Below are 15,567 nucleotides of genomic sequence, written 5' to 3'. Positions count from 1 at the left end.
CTGGAAACCTTCTTATGAGTTCTCTTGTCACCTCCTTGGGTTCCAAGTTCTGCAGATACTCATATTGGAGTTTAAACATGTTCCAGACCTCCCCTGTACATCCTCTGGTTGCTCATTCCTGTTCATCTCGCTAATGAATTCCTTAGTTTTTGAGATTTGCTTTTTGAAATTAAAAACCTTAATTGCAGATTTACTTGGGTTGCTCTGCAGTTGAATATAAATCAGATCAATCAAAAAGGATAAATCTGGGATTATTCTTTCACCAACCTTCCTATAAGCTGAGATTTAGTTATCAGCCTCAAGTTTAAAATGCTGGTAGCACTGGTCAAATTCATAAGTATGTGGTGAAAAAAAAATTGGTCAGCTGTAACATCTGACAATAGATGGGACTGATTTATGGTAATTGTTCCTTGTATCTATAAGTTTTTCAGAATGTTTCAAATAGTTTGGTAAACATTAGTTACTTAAGCACAGATCCCTCCATACAAATAAAAATTATTGCAATATTTATTGAATATATGCTTGTCTATATTCCTGGATGGTAATACTATTGAAAAAAAAAAAAGACTAAGTGGGTATCTCTTAGTAAGGAGTTTCCCTCTTAGGTGGTGTAATCTCAAAAAAAACCCCTATGAAGTGGTAAGGAAACCTGTGCAGGGTGGGAAGAAAGAGGAAGAAGTCTGGAGAATGGCTGTTTTCTGGGAGCTGACAAAGCATCATTCTGGCATCCTATTCTGCTTCCTTTGTTTACCTGTACACCCAGTTTGCCAGGTCTGGTGTTTTTAATTCTCTGCTTTGGTTATGCTGGTTTTTTTGCCTTGTTATTCCTCCTCTGCTTCATTGCTTTAACTATGCTAAGAAAGGGACTCAACTATAATTTACAAGCACTCTCAGGGTTTGTTTGGAGCTGAGTGGGGGACTACGCACTCTGGTGTTTCGTAGACTGAGAAGGATGCAAGCATTAAGTGACCACATGCCAGCAAGTGAACTGAGCATGAAGTGCTTATTATTTTGAAAATGGAAAGATCAGGATTGCAAGAGTGAGGGTTTAAGAAAATAAGCATGTTTCGTTACTGCATAACAAATGTGAAGTCCTGCAATTATTTGTAAATGCCTTCCAGCATCCCTATGAGGTACCTAAGTATTACCTATGGAAGGAAGAATGAAGATGAAAGCTCTTAACCAAAATCAAGAGAGAAAACCTGTTAATACATTGCAGTTATCTTGTTTTCCAGCTGCTGCATTCATCAGTAAGAACACTATATTCTATGTTTTGTGAGGAGAACGTTAACAGTAGTCTAGGATATGTGTTTTAAAAAAATAAATTAATTCATGATAAATCTTACAAAATACGTTCACTAATCCTGGCCCATAAATGCTTTAAATATGTTAATACAAGCAAGCTTGCTCTCACTAATTTTGCTTAAAAACAAGCTCACAAGCATTAATTTTCCATACAGCATGTTTTCCTTGGATGCCATTGTAAGTACTAAAATTACCTAGTTCCTATTTCAGCTGGTAGTGTATTTCACTTACACGTTTGCTAGAATATTCAGTCTAATGCTATATACTTAGTGGTTGACTCTAAGATTATAAGTATTTAAAATAATTGTTTTGGAGTTATTTTCAAATCATCCCTCTAAGTAGTCATTGACATTATGCATTGATTAGTTGAACTAAACTATTTAGCCAATATGTACTTAGTTGATAAGCATCCCTTAAATTACTTATTCTGGTAATCCATTCAAGCTTCCATTAGCCATGTGGTTCTGTTACATTTCAGTGTAATTTTCATTATTATTCCTTGGAGATAAATTGTTAGGGAGTTTCATGAAAGGATGGATCAATAAATCAGGTTAGCCTCATTTATTCCCCAATATACGCTCAAAAGAAAATCAGTTAGAAGGCAAGGATTTTTTTTGTTTTTCCTTCTTTTCTTTGTGCTCTTTTCCTTCTGAAAAGGAATCCTGGGACCTGAATCACTGTTAAGAAGAAAATAAGTTGTTAGCTACATGGTATTATTTTATCCTTTTTCTTTGCTAATTCTGAACTTGTTGTATTTCATCTATTTTGAACACATACTAACAACCTGAGAAAGGAAATTCAAGCTGCAAGAGAGTATTTTAGCAAAGCTGAGGTTCAGAGATCATCAGCTGAGAACTTGACATATCTCTGAAAGAACTGTAAAAATTCCTGTAATACATTCAAGACACATTAATTGTTGTGGATCACAGAGGTGATTAAAAGTGGAAATACAGATGGCTTTTTTTTCTCTTGCTGACTACAATTTGTTGTGATTTTTTGGGGTTTTTTTTCATGGCAAAAGATGGTTCTGGTTTCAATAAAACTTGTATTAAGGTGCATTCAGGGGCAAGTCATTTGACATGCTGGGATGGGTTTCTGTCCTGCGCATCAAGATGCTCCCCAGAGCTCCTCTGCTCCTAAATGACACAATGCAGGACAGTACTGGGGAGGAGGAGGTGGCAGCAAGAGGTTTATTCTGCAGCTTGTGAGTTGGGTGTTTGTTTGGGATGTACGAATCCTGGGTTAGATTTTGCATTCAGTTTGCAGAAGCAAGCTGCTCCTTTCCTCACCAGTGAAGGCCTTTGCTGGCCTTCACAAGAGAAAATAAGGAGTTAATTGACTAGGCTTTGCTGTTGTTCTGCGACTCAGCATACCTTCTATTCTTGATGCTTTGTGGAGTTAAAGTGAAGATGCAGACTAAAACAACCCAAGCTGTTGTGAGATTTGGGTTTCAGTTCTAGTTTTATAATCATGTGGCTGAACACATGAACAGTTTGAGATCAACAAGACCATAGAGCACGTGTAAGATTAATTTGCAATCTAAGTGAGTTTGTGGACAGAATTAATTTTTCTGCCATATGTAATTGTAAAAGCCCAAAGCTAAATAATAATTTTAGGGGTTAATGTTCTTCATTAAATGTTGCTTTTCCAAGGTTTTTTTCCTAAGTATAGAACTTCTAAGTTGATAATTAATTTCTGCATTAATGAAAAAGAAAATGTTTGTCTTAGAACCTACTGCAGAGCAAAAAGAATTTGAAAATTTGGCAGTGTCTTGGAAGGATTGTTTTTCAATTTGCTAAAAAGTGAATATTAGTGATAATATTTCGGTTTAATATGAATAGAAGTGGAATCCACATGCAGGTATAGAAAGCCAGGATAAATCTGTGTAGTACAGTAACGTTAAGCATGTCTTATAGCAAAGTAATACACCTTCTGAAAATATGCATTGAAGTGAGTTTAGATTACTTTGAATGCATCAGTGATGAACATTTCTTACAGCACTCTTTGATAAGTGCAATGTAGAAAATCAAGAAGGTGAATAATGCCCTGTTGACAAGTAGATTAGTAAGTGAAAAGCAAAGAGATACTTTCAGATGATGGTGGAAAGACTGAACAGCACTAACTTTGCTGTGAATGAAAGGAAGAAGGTAATAACTGATGTTAAAAGCCTTTGAAAGGTTATAAAGCAAGCTGTCCCAGAAGGACATTTGTAGGATAACTTTGAGCAGAATTTGGTGATTGAGTGATGACTTGTCATACACACATCATCAGTATATTTGAGAAAACTTATGAGAATTCCTACCTCTGTGGAATTATTTTCATACTTAGGCTCCTCTGCTAAAATAAGAACTTTATTTTTTAAGATTTGTTTTCTACTGCTGTAGCACTTGTATTCTAATTACTGTGGAAAAGATTGTGATGTTGTGAAACATAGTTTTTGTCCCCTGATCCCTCATTTTTTTCAAGTGAAAGCATTTTTTTTCATCATCCTTTTCCATATGCGTGCTTTAAGTAACATAACTGCCTATACTTAGCAAAATGTGAGGAAGCCTTTATCCTCAAGGATACTGTTTGAAGTTTTAGTTAAACAGCACAAAGGTGAAAATCAGTCTTCTAGGAAGCAGATACTCAGGGAATCAATAACAAAAAAAGCATGTTTTCAGTCCATTCCCAAGTGGGCAGGTAGCTCGTGCTGAATGACTTGTGGGTTGTCTCTGTTCGCAGAGGTCATTGCTCACATGGGTAGTGAGGGTGGAGGAGTTTTTTTTCAAAGGGCTGAGAAAATGTTTGCTGGAAGGGCACAGGAGAGTGTCTGTGGCCGCTGCTGGAAGCACAGGCTTTTATTTTGTAGCACTTTCACCCTGGTTTGGGAAAGAATGCAAAACGCTCTTCGATGTGAAATGCGGAGTCCCCAAGGCCTCCTTCTACAGCCATCACTGTCTAAGAGTCCTGTGGATTTCAGACTATTTGTACAACTAAAGGTTGCAGGCGCTGCAGCAGAATGACCTCTGAAATGGAATTTTTTTCCTTACAAAATGCTGTATACTTATGATGTGTAAGAATTACTGGGCAATCGCTGAAACAAGAAATTTGGTACACTTGCTAACACTTACCGCTATCTTAATTCATCCTTAGCACAAGTATGCTGCTAGATGTGTTCCATTATAGCTCATGGAAAAATACCTAGTGTCTTGCTAGGATCATTAATATGCAACACATGTTAATGTATTAAAATAAATAACATTTTACACTGAAGCAAATAATATTGCACAGGCAAAAGAAGAAACTGCTGTATATATTCAAGAATAATCCTTCAATGGTAATAGTTGTCATCTCAAAAAAAAAAAAAGGTGGAAAGTATCACTTTGGAAACATTTAAAAGATCATGAGGATTTTTACCCTTAAATTCCAAATTAAAAAAAATTGAGTGTGCAAACCTCGATTTCATGGATAGAAATTGTTAAAGTAATTTTTACCTTTCTTTCAAAATAATCAGGGAAGGTTGTTTTCTGCTGGATGAATCAACCAAATATTGGAACTTCAGGAATACAAATACCACATGATCCTTTTTTCTCAGTGCTAGAGGTCTTTATAGCAAATGTTTTTTCTGCTGCCAGGTTCTATGTGATCAAATATTTACTGAGTTACTTTTTTCAAGTTCAATGTGTTGTTCAGTCCTATTTTGATCTATTTGTTAGGGACTTTGCAGGAAGATGTAGGTGTGCATTTATGGACTTCGCACATGATAAGAAGGTGGGTGGTATTGCTGAACCCAGAAAAACTGCCAGCTCTTTCTTCCAAGGGTGCTGGAGAACGGGGTGAGGCTATTACTGAGCAGTAAAAGCACAAAGGAATAGAGAAAAGTTATGAGAGATGAGTTGGAAACTTCTCAGTTGTGTTGGATAAAAATAAGGAGAAACAGGTTCTTTGTCTGCTGGGAAGTTGACAGTAAACTGTGAATGTGATGATTCAGCTGTGAATGATGATTTTAGGTGCAGTAGGTGTATTATTTGCAGTAGAGACAGGGAAGCATGAATGTTATTTCCATAAGCCTTGTTAAGATCTCGTTTTGAGCATATGGCCACCTATGTTCATGTAGAGAAATGAGAACAGTGATGCAAATGAGAGTGAGTGGGGTGATGAAGGGACCAGAGATCCTGTCTAGGAAATGGCAGAAAATGACTTGAATGCATTTATCATAGCAAAATACAGCAAGGGATTTGGGAGCTGTTAATAAGAACGATTTCGCAAGGAAGTATGAGGAAGGAACAAAATTTATAGAAATTAAACCACAGTATTAATAAAAATGTAGATAATTTTCTGCAAGTAGTTTCCAAATGCATTGGCTGTATATCTGCCTGACTTTCTAAGCTCTTGGGGGATGGAGCTGTGGCATAAGCTTACAAACAGCTCTTTGGAGACAGTGGACCTAAACGAGGATTTCATCCTCCGCTTTAGGTTTATAAACTGTCAAGGTAAAGGCAGCCCTGGTCTGTGACTGAACTTTCTCAGGTGCTCACTGCTGTGTGTCAGAGCTTGCAGGGGGGCTGTGACACTGACCTTCCTGATGCTGCATGAATGGATCCCATGCCTTTGAGCATCTAGAGGGGCCTGTGGGAGCCACTCTTTGTTACTGGGTGTTTATTCTGCATTTCTCTCCCTGTTCTCAGAGCATGAGTTTCTCTGTGTAGGTGGAGGCAGGATGTTGGGTTGGTTGTGATGGAAAACCTCAGGTGCCTACCTGGTATGTGTTGTATTTTTGGTTTTTGTACTTGCTGCTGGTTGAAATAATTTGCCTGAGTCCTACCAGTGTTGTTGAGAGGAATTAGAGGATTTGGATCACCTGGATATTTTTACCAAGTAATTCTTCCATTCTTTCATACTCAGATGAGCTATAATGTGCAGGATATTGAGAAACATTTAATGTGTAGCAGGAATGGTTGTCAGGAATAATCCTTTAAAATGTTGTGGGCTGGCAGCTTATTAAAGAAAACTAGATTTATCTAATGCAGTTCTGTGGCCAGGTGCCTCTTCTGTTTTGAAGACAGATTTGTAAAGTGCCATTATTTCCTAAAAAAATGAGGTGGGAGGAAGTGAGGTTATTCTGTAAATGCAGGTAGTTCTCTGCAGAGAGAACTTGCTTTTTCCACTGAATTACAAGGCTAGATATTAATTTTAATATTACAGAGATCTGTGTAAAAGTTAATACTAGGTGCTCTCTTAGTAACTGCATATATAGAAATTGTTACTAGGTTGACAACCTTAATATTAGCTAGTTATTTTGCATTTTCAGTTACTCTTTATAATGGAATGTGTGTCTTCCAGAGTGTACCATTGAATACATTTTAAAGTTGCAAAATACATACATTAAACTGTCAGTTTTTCAATAAAATAATAGTATGCCTGAAGTAGTACATACTTCAGTTACTATCTGAGCATTTATCTGGTTACATGATTTTATGTAGTTTATAGGCAGCTTGTATTTAGAAATTAAAAATCACCCTAATGTACTAGTGTGGGGCATGCAACCAGAAAGAAAAAACTCAAAGCTAATCATGTTTATGCATTTTCCCTTTTCCCTACCTCTTTGCATCAGGAACTGCTGAAATGGGTTGTGGATTGAACAAATTAGAGAAGCATGATGAAAAACGACCTGGTAATATCTATTCAACTTTGAAGAGGCCCCAGGTAGAAACCAAGATAGATGTTTGCTATGAATATCGATTCTTGGACTTCACAACACTAAATGATAGTAAGTACATAATATTTTTATTTAGATTTTTATTTCTATGAAAGTGTGTTGACTGGTCCATAATGTTTTTTGAATAGTAGTTAAGTTCTTAAAATGTCTTCGGTTTCTTTAAGTAAATGCCTTCTCTTCAGTCAAAATGCTTCCATGCAGAGATCTAAGTGAGAATTTTGTGTTAATTTTTAGCCTTACAGCTAGTTACAGGTTGTCAGATTTTAGGTTCTTTTACCCTTCCCCTTTTATTTGTTTTATTTTCTTTGATTTTTTTTTGTTTGTGTTTTTACTCTCATGTGGACATTTGTTTCCTTAATTTGCATTTTATCTAATTTTAATATGGTAAGGCAATTAAGGTTTGCAAGGTTATGTACTTTCCTGCTCATTTTCTTTGCTCTTTTGTGCTCTCTGGGCTCTGTGAGAGGTATTTTGAGAGGCTGAAGTTAGTCTTCAGTTTTGATAGCTTGCCATAAATAACTCTTATGTGGTTATAGATACTTACAGGTGCAGCCATGTAGGTGGAAACAGGATAGTGGGAGACACTAAAGACCTAAAACATCAAAGGGCTGAAGATCCAGTCTCATGCAATTTTTGCCTTGTTTTTTTTTTATTCAGTCTGAAATAGTCTTGTTTTAATTCTTGTGACAATCCATAGATACTCCATTTTTTTCCTGCTGATTGACGTCAGGCATCTCTGCCAGTATTGCTCACACCATTGCTTGTGCCCTCTTTCACTTCAGAATTAGCCTGTTCTACAGGCAATTACTCCTCACACCATTTGGAAATCTGAAGCTTGAGCAGAAGGCTGGGACCTGCTTCTTGCTATATATAAAAAAACAGTACCAAAATCTGCAAGAGCTGGCTGGCAGGATGCCAGGTAGAGCCTCTGTGCCCTGCAGTGTGCTGCAACTTCTCTTGTTTTGCAAGTCAGGTCAAAGGAGAAGCTGGAGCCATGTCTCTCGTGGTGTGGGACAAAGAGCTGCTGGTGTGCTGCTTGATGAGACACCTCGTGCAGCTCAGCATGTCGGCCCAGAGTAGTGGGAATTAGTTGGGTCTTAAAACCTGCTGCAAGCAAACTTGACTTTGAAAAAGGTGGAGGTTTAGAATAGATAATTGGACAGGACTGTGCTCTTGTAGGCAGGTGTGAGAGATGAGAAATTTTGTCTTTGTAGACTTTGAGTGCCTGTCTTCTGTATTTGTGTTCTCTTATGTTTTTTGATACACTAATTGGGATGCACTGCTGTTACTGAGAGCACCAAGCAAATGGTAGAGGAATTTTTTTCATGTTTATGTATTGCAGTTGTTTCGACATTTATGTGTTTTTATTTCAAAGTGAACTGTTTATGTCCTCTGATAGTTTGACAGCTTTTACCGAGATGTATTGCAAGTTGTGTCATTAGCAAAAATGAATTAATATTGAGGACACACTTCTCTGGGCTTTTCTGGAATGTTCGTCACTGTTCTGCCTGAGTGTCTCTCAAGCTTTAGCATGTGCATTCTCCTGTTCTCTTGTGAAATCTCATCTTCGGCACTCTGTGGAGGAAGAGTCAGTACTTGTGGTAGCAATGTGGCTTGCCTCAGGAACAGAGGATGTCTGGTAAAAAGAGAAGAACTTAAATCCAGGCTTTCTAAGTCTGATTAAATGCATAAGTTTGTTGTAAAGCATACTTGTATACGTTTTAGGAGGCATGGGTTTAAGGAGACTGTTAGTAAAAGCACTTCCATCAGATTCTTGGGTTTGCCAAATAGCATAAGCTCTCCAGCTCCGCTGAGTTCTGCTTGGTGTGTTGTATCCCCATCGCTGCAGTCTCTGAAGATGTCAGTGGATAGGTGAGATGCGCGGAGGATGGAACTGTTGTTCCTGCTCTTTTTCCTTAGTTGTCACCCATGACTATGTGCTCTCAGGATTGCCTCCCTGTTCTAGTCGTTGGCCGTGTGAAGGCTCGTGTTGCACTATGTGCAACATTATTATAACATTCCAGGCTTTTTGCATCACAACTGGTTCATTTATTTTTTTGCTGAGAAATAACCTCTGCAGATAAACAGAGTTAACAATGAGTGTTTCACCTATATTTGTGTGGATTAGGAGGCTTCTAGGAATGAAATGCTCCTAGAGGTGTAAAAAACCCATTTGGATTGTCATGTCTGTCTTCTGTGAATCTACTTTAGCCCTTCCAGTGTGTATGTATATCATGACACTCATTTTTTCCACAGGTTTTCTCTTTCATTGGGTTTTAGAATAAGCTCTGTTAAATTATGAGTGGCTACAGAGTATTTTATTGTATTCTTATGCTAGACCTTATTTACAAAGCTAGTGAGCCTGGTAGTGCAGACAGGTACTCATTTTTCTCTGTAGCTTTTCTATAGCAATGATTGCTCTGATAACTATATCTCTCACAAGTCTTTAATCTTAATGGTGAGAAGGATGTGATTATCTCCATGTTGCAGGTGGGAGCTAATTTACAGGTTACTGCCAGAAGTTTTTCAAGTTCTAAGCATTTCTTCCTGTGTTCCAAAAGCAGCTCTTGTTGACTTCAGACAAAAAGGTGGATGCTAGTCATATTTGAAGTTTAGAACTGCATGTATTTGCAAATTTGGTACTCAGGTGAGAGATCAGTTCCAAAATGTGGCATATGTTTAAAGTGCACTTTAGCTGGCTGCTTTTTTTTTTTTTTTTTTTTTTTTTTTTTTTTTTTTTTTTGTAAGATTTTGCAGCTATATGTGGGGAAATCCTGCTCCCTTCTCTTGCCTCCTATCAGCTCTGTGAATTGATTTAACTCCTGTATCTGGCAGGTTATGCAGTTTTTTTTGTTTGGTTATCCTCTGCCATATCTGTGTCTTGTGGAAGGGTCTGAAGAATGCTGGAGTTGGTTGAAGTGGAGGGAGCATATTTTTAGGAAGAGAAACAGAACATTCTTTAAGTCAGCTTGCACAATTATGAACTCACAGAATCACTGAGTGAGGTTGAAATGGACAACAATGGGTTATCAGATCCAACCTCCCTGCTCAAGCAGGGTCATCCCAGAGCACATGGCACATGATTGAGGCCAGATGTATTTTGAATATCTCCAGTGAGGGAGACTCCACAACCTCTCTGAGGAATCTATTCCAGTGTGCAGTCACTTGCACAACAAAGAAGTTCTTCCTCATATTCAGGTAGAACTTCCTGCGCCATTTCTGCCCATTGCCTCTTGTCTTAGTGTTTGGTACCACGAAGAAGAGCCTGGCTCCATCCTCTTCATACCCACCCTTTAGATATTTTATACACATTAATGAGCTCCCCTCTCAGTTGCCTCTTCTTGAGGCTGAACAGGCCCAGCTCCCTCAGCCTTTTGTTGTAAGAAAGATTCCCCAGACCCTTGACCAACTTCATAGCTGTCTGCAGACCTGCTCCAGAAGCTCCATGTCTGTCTTGTACTGAGGAGCCCAGAACTGGACACAGCACTCCAGATGTGGCCTCCTCAGGGCTGAGCAGAGGGGCAGCATCACCTCCCTCGACCTTCTGGCAATGCTCATTCTCTTAGCATCACTCTCTTGAAAACAGGGATAAAACTGTCCTGACGATCATTTTTCTGGAATGTTAGCTAGAAACTTAACTTTGCTTGCTGGCTGTCTTTGGTTCCTGTTTACCTTCTGACATACACAGCTAAAAGAATGTAAGGAAATAGGCTCCTTTATTACATTTTTTATTATTTTCTGAACTTTTGCCTTGCTTTGCACTGATGCAGATGTATGTTCAGTGGAAAACAATGTTTTATCACTTACTTGAGTGCTGTATAAATAATGCGTAGATGCAAAAGACAGGATTAAGATTGCAAGTGTAAGCTTCATTTTTATGTTTCCCAGTGTTGGAAACTGATTTACTTGAAGTGTCTATGGAAAGACTGACTAAGCTTTCAAGGAAAGCAGGCTGTGAAGAACCCATCAGTTTTCATTGTGTGCCACAACGCTGATAATCCTCATGGTTCTCCAGAATTAAAGTGGTTGGATTTGCCACTATCCTTTGCTTTTTGAAAAAGTGTGAAAATTGAGCTCAGCAAAGGGTTATCTAGTGTAGATTGGCACTTGAGGAGTAAGGGGCACTTTGCTAAGACATCTCAGGCTTGAGATGGGCATACTTGTCTTGAGCTGTTGGCTTTATAAATCTACTTATGAGCCTGATCTTGTTTCTGTTAAGGTGGCCTCTTCCAAGAAATCCTAGTCTGTCTTCCTTGTTGTTCCTTGACAGTGTAATTCTGTGTTCTGTTCTTAGTCATCTGTACTGTCCAAAGCTTATGAGCTGCTTTTCTCCCTCAGGTGAAACCACATCAGTTTTCACCCAAATTAAATTGATACAATCATCACACATTTTTTCTTGTGAAGAAGACATTACTGTATTTGTGAATTGGGTGGCTCATTGCTGGTTCAGCAAAATGTCAGAAGTGCAGAGGAAGTTATCTTCTCATTTCCTTAGAGACAATACTAATGTTAAGTTGCAATGACTAAATTTTATAACAATAAAAAACCCAAGGAAAGTAAAAGAGTTGCAGCAAACCTTTTGCCATAAAGCTGGAAGAGACAAATTAGGGTCTACTCTATAATACTTCAGGCCTTTACTAAAAAAAACCCCTGAAACAACAAGAGTGTATCACCTCCCCAAAAGTCAAAAATTTTCTGTTTTTCATCCCTTGCCTTATAAAAAAAAGGGTATGAGGAACGATTATCTTATGCCTCTGCTATCTCCAAGTTTTATTGGAAATAAGAGGCAAATGGTGAGCAAATCTCCGGAGGATATGTGCTGGCAGATGGAATTGTCTTAAGCAACCATGTTTTCAACAGTGCCTCTATGGGGTAAGCTGGTTTGTTTTGTTTTGGTATTTTGTTGGAAAGAGAAATATTTCAATAATCTGCATTCCTTCTTTGCTCTTATCTGATCTACTTATTTTGGAAAACTGTACTTCCTTTGCCAGATCATACAGCAACTAAGCTAACTTATTCATCCTCTATTTCTTTTCTTTCACCTCTTTGGTTATGATGACGTTCTGAGAAAAAACAGGAATCTGATAGTTATTTCACTCTTCTCAGAATAGTGTGGAATTTTTTGGTGTTTAGGGTGATTTTTTGACTGACATGACTGGTTTTTTTGTTTGTTTTTTTTTTTCTATTTTGCTCTACATTCCTGTAGTTATTCATTGGCTTGATAAGTTACAATAGGTTTTGGCCTTGCATAAAGTTGGCATGAAGCATATGCTAGCCATGTGATGAGAAAGGAATGGGGTATAAATTTTTTTTTAAATGGGGAAAGTCTATACTCTGAACAAGCCATTTGTGCTGTAAAACCACTAAAATCCAGATGTTTTGATGGAATGAAAAATAGCAATGCTTCACGTGTCCCAAAGAAGTTTTTAAGTTATGATGTGAATACATGAACATATGGTTTTTATCCTGATTGTCAAGAATTTATCTCTTTAGTAAAAAAAAAAAAACAAAACCCGGAGAACAACATAAAGAAAATTATTTAAAAGTAAGGTTATTAATTACATTCTAACAATCCCACCATATTTTTTGCTTGAATGTTGTGTTATAGTCTAAGGACATGTATTTTATCAGGATGGAACTCCTAGTTTAATAAATTTACTACATACATAAAGCCTTCTTATTTGAGGCATTTTGGGGGGGGTGTGTGTGTGTATATATGTATGTGTGTATATATATATATAAAATTTGAAAGTGTATATATCTTTAAAGTTCTGACAAGCATATGGATACTTTACCATCATGTTTTGGAGACAGTTATACTGCTTAAAAATCACTTACTCTACAGTATTATTAAAACTGGTACGGCCGGCTTTTGGTTTTTATTGATTTTTTTCCCTAATACAAGACACAAATAGTGTGTTAGTGGACCTTTATAGAGGTCATTATTATATTAGAATCAATAGTTAATAGTATATCCATACTGAAATCTTTTATTTGAGATTAAATTTCAGTTTTGGCTTAAATTAATAGAAGCCTCTTCAGTTTTCTCCTTGGAGAAGGAAAGAAGTCTGATTCAGAATTTGAAGTGTCATGCACTGGAAACTGTGCAAGTAGAGGACAGAGAAGCATTTTTCCTGTAAAAGGTGTATGTATTTTTTGTCAGGAAATTCTTTTTGCTGTAGAACATAGTACTTGTTGTTGATTTCAATGCTTACCTTCTCTTCCTATCAGTAATTTTTACATTAAACAGTTATTTGTGCCTGACTTCTGCTTTCTGTTTCACTTCACCATTCACCTGGGGAAAAAAAGCAAAACCCAAACATAAAAAATAAACAACTCCAAGCAAGTGGCTGTGTGACTGAAAAAAGAACAAAACCTACAACTCTGCATTTGCAGGTGTGATTTGATTTAGTACTAGTAAAAGCAAATATTTCCCCATTGGCAAAGTTATTTAATTTTGTTTTCATTTCTGTAAGCAGAAGAACATAAATTAAATTAGCATTTGAGTTTTGTATTTCAAATTGACCAGGTCCGTTACCACCATTTAGTTCTCAGGAGTGGTGAAATAAAATTAGCACGGCAAAATATTGTTAGGTTATTTATGAGATGTGATAACTTGAACCAGACTGCGTATAGATTGCCTATAACTGACTAAAACAATGCTTCAGAGCAGATTAATGTCTAGCAGGTTCAGAGCAGAAAGATGATGAGCAGGAGAGCCCAATGGATTACTTCTTTGTAGTCCAGATTCTGCTAATGCTTTCCCTTTCTTAAAGTGTTGTCCATGTGCATATCTCATTCAACTCAGTTTGATTATATATATGTGATATGAAGAACCAGCCTAAGGCTTTTGCTGGATCTGATCTTCTGTCCTTTCTGTTAACACAAATATGAAGGAATTAATTTTTTTTGCTTCATTTTCTGTTTCAAGTGAATTCCGTTCTGTGGCAATATAGAATCACAGAATATTCTGAGTTGGAGGGGTCCCCCAAGGATCATTGAGTCCAAATCTTTAAATGAATGGCCCATGCAGGGATCAAATCCACAGCTTTGGCTTGTGCCAGCCAGCTGAGATAATCTCCGGTAACCCTTCAGGACTTGCCACTTATAAGTCACAGGAAAATGAAATGTTCCTGCTGTAGCAGTTTATAAAACTCACTTGTGTGTTTTGGGAAACTTGCAATTTGACATAAAAGGAGCATTCCATATGTTGGGAGTTTAATAAATGTCATAAATTACATCATAAATGTAATTGCTGGAAAGAGTCATTAGATTTGAACTTTACTGTTTTTTAAATAAGGATGCACAACTGTGAGATGTATTTTAGTTTCTAAGTGGAAGCTCTGCTTTCCATAATTATTGGTTGTATCTAGATCCTTGTTGTGATAGACTGCATGCACTTGCTTTTTCTTCTAACATTTACATATATATGTTCTGTGCCTGTACATCAGTGAGGTGTGCAATACACAGACACATGTATGTATTGTATTTTATACCCATATATCATTGAGAGGGGTAGTTCCTGGGGATATGAGCTTCCAGTCACTTAAGTTTTGTTTTATTTCTACACTTAATTATAACACAACAGAAAGTGCAAGAAGCTTTAGCTGAAGTCCTGTGATGACTGTGACAGAGCTGGGAATAAGTCCTGGGCAGTCCATTGTACTGGTGGCTAGATCATGGCCTTCAAATCAAGAAGCTGGTCAATAGTATAAATTAACTATTCTAGCCCAAATCTTAACAGCTACATACCTGCAGAAAAGCTGTACCATTCACATAATTTCAAATATGAAAAAGCCTAAAGTTTGCTGGCATTTCTTATCCCCTCAAGTTCCAGCTGTACTGTGACACTGATATTTTGTGTAGGAATAATACATTATAGACTAGATGAAACCTTAGATACAATATGGCATGTATGTTAGAACATCTCAAATATGTTAAAGAATATACGTATGATGCGTTTTGGAACACTGTTTTTTCAGCTTGTGCTTGGAAACAGTTTTGGTTTCGATGCTTTTATGGAATCCCAAGTACGTCTAGTGATGTCATAGCCACGCTTTCTGTGTGGATTCTGCTTGTGTATTTAGACAGTGGGTGTGTGCAAAACAGAAATGGACTAGGGAGGAAAGGACATCTGCAGGATGTTCTATTTATACATGTTTCACTTTGTCAAAAAAGGTGTGCCACAATAGTCATGTGGGTACTAACTTTCTAGTCTGCACCCATTCTTAGAATGAAGATTGGGTTCCTATAATACTCCATTCTTACCATGTAGTCATTCATTTTATCTACTGTGTGAGCTCAAGGTTCTTCTTAATGTCGTTAGTGAGCTCTTCCAAGAGATACATTCCATTCATCATGTTTACATGAATGCTGTAATTCACTCACATCATGGAAAAGTACAGATACTGTCTAAAAAGAGCTATCAACTTCTAAGAAACCTTTTCTTTCTCTCAGCAACTCAGGAACTGCACGTGATCTTTCTGAGTGGCTGTGTCTTTTCTTTGGCCTCTGGCTTTGCACATTTTTTCAATCTTCATGTGGTTTTCATCCTCCTGATG

At 37.4% G+C, this 15,567-nt stretch overlaps 1 protein-coding gene and 1 long non-coding RNA gene across 3 annotated transcripts in view; one reads left to right on the top strand and one right to left on the bottom strand.

The window, feature by feature from the left end:
- The window catches only part of RFTN1 (raftlin, lipid raft linker 1), a 96,316-nt gene that overhangs the window by 3,392 nt on the left and 77,357 nt on the right, over window positions 1–15,567 (top strand). Inside the window, exon 2 of one of the 2 annotated variants that reach the window (XM_053993310.1) lies at window positions 6,902–7,057. In XM_053993310.1, coding sequence (XP_053849285.1) covers window positions 6,913–7,057 — 145 coding nt within the window. In that variant the 5' untranslated portion in view covers window positions 6,902–6,912. Of the gene's footprint in view, window positions 1–6,901; window positions 7,058–15,112; window positions 15,185–15,567 lie in introns of those variants that run through there. The other variant, XM_053993303.1, reaches the window with a different exon arrangement.
- On the bottom strand, window positions 12,979–15,004 carry LOC128816113 (uncharacterized). The gene is made up of 3 exons (XR_008439792.1): window positions 14,759–15,004; window positions 13,222–13,301; window positions 12,979–13,140 (listed from the first exon to the last, which is right to left on the bottom strand). It is a non-coding gene; the product is annotated as an uncharacterized LOC128816113 (long non-coding RNA).

The sequence above is a fragment of the Vidua macroura genome, chromosome 1 (genome assembly GCF_024509145.1).
Source record: "Vidua macroura isolate BioBank_ID:100142 chromosome 1, ASM2450914v1, whole genome shotgun sequence".
Classification (NCBI taxonomy): Eukaryota; Metazoa; Chordata; class Aves; order Passeriformes; family Viduidae; genus Vidua; species Vidua macroura.
The sequence above is the reverse complement of the archived record's forward strand: the minus strand, read 5'-3'. Positions and strand labels throughout refer to the sequence as shown.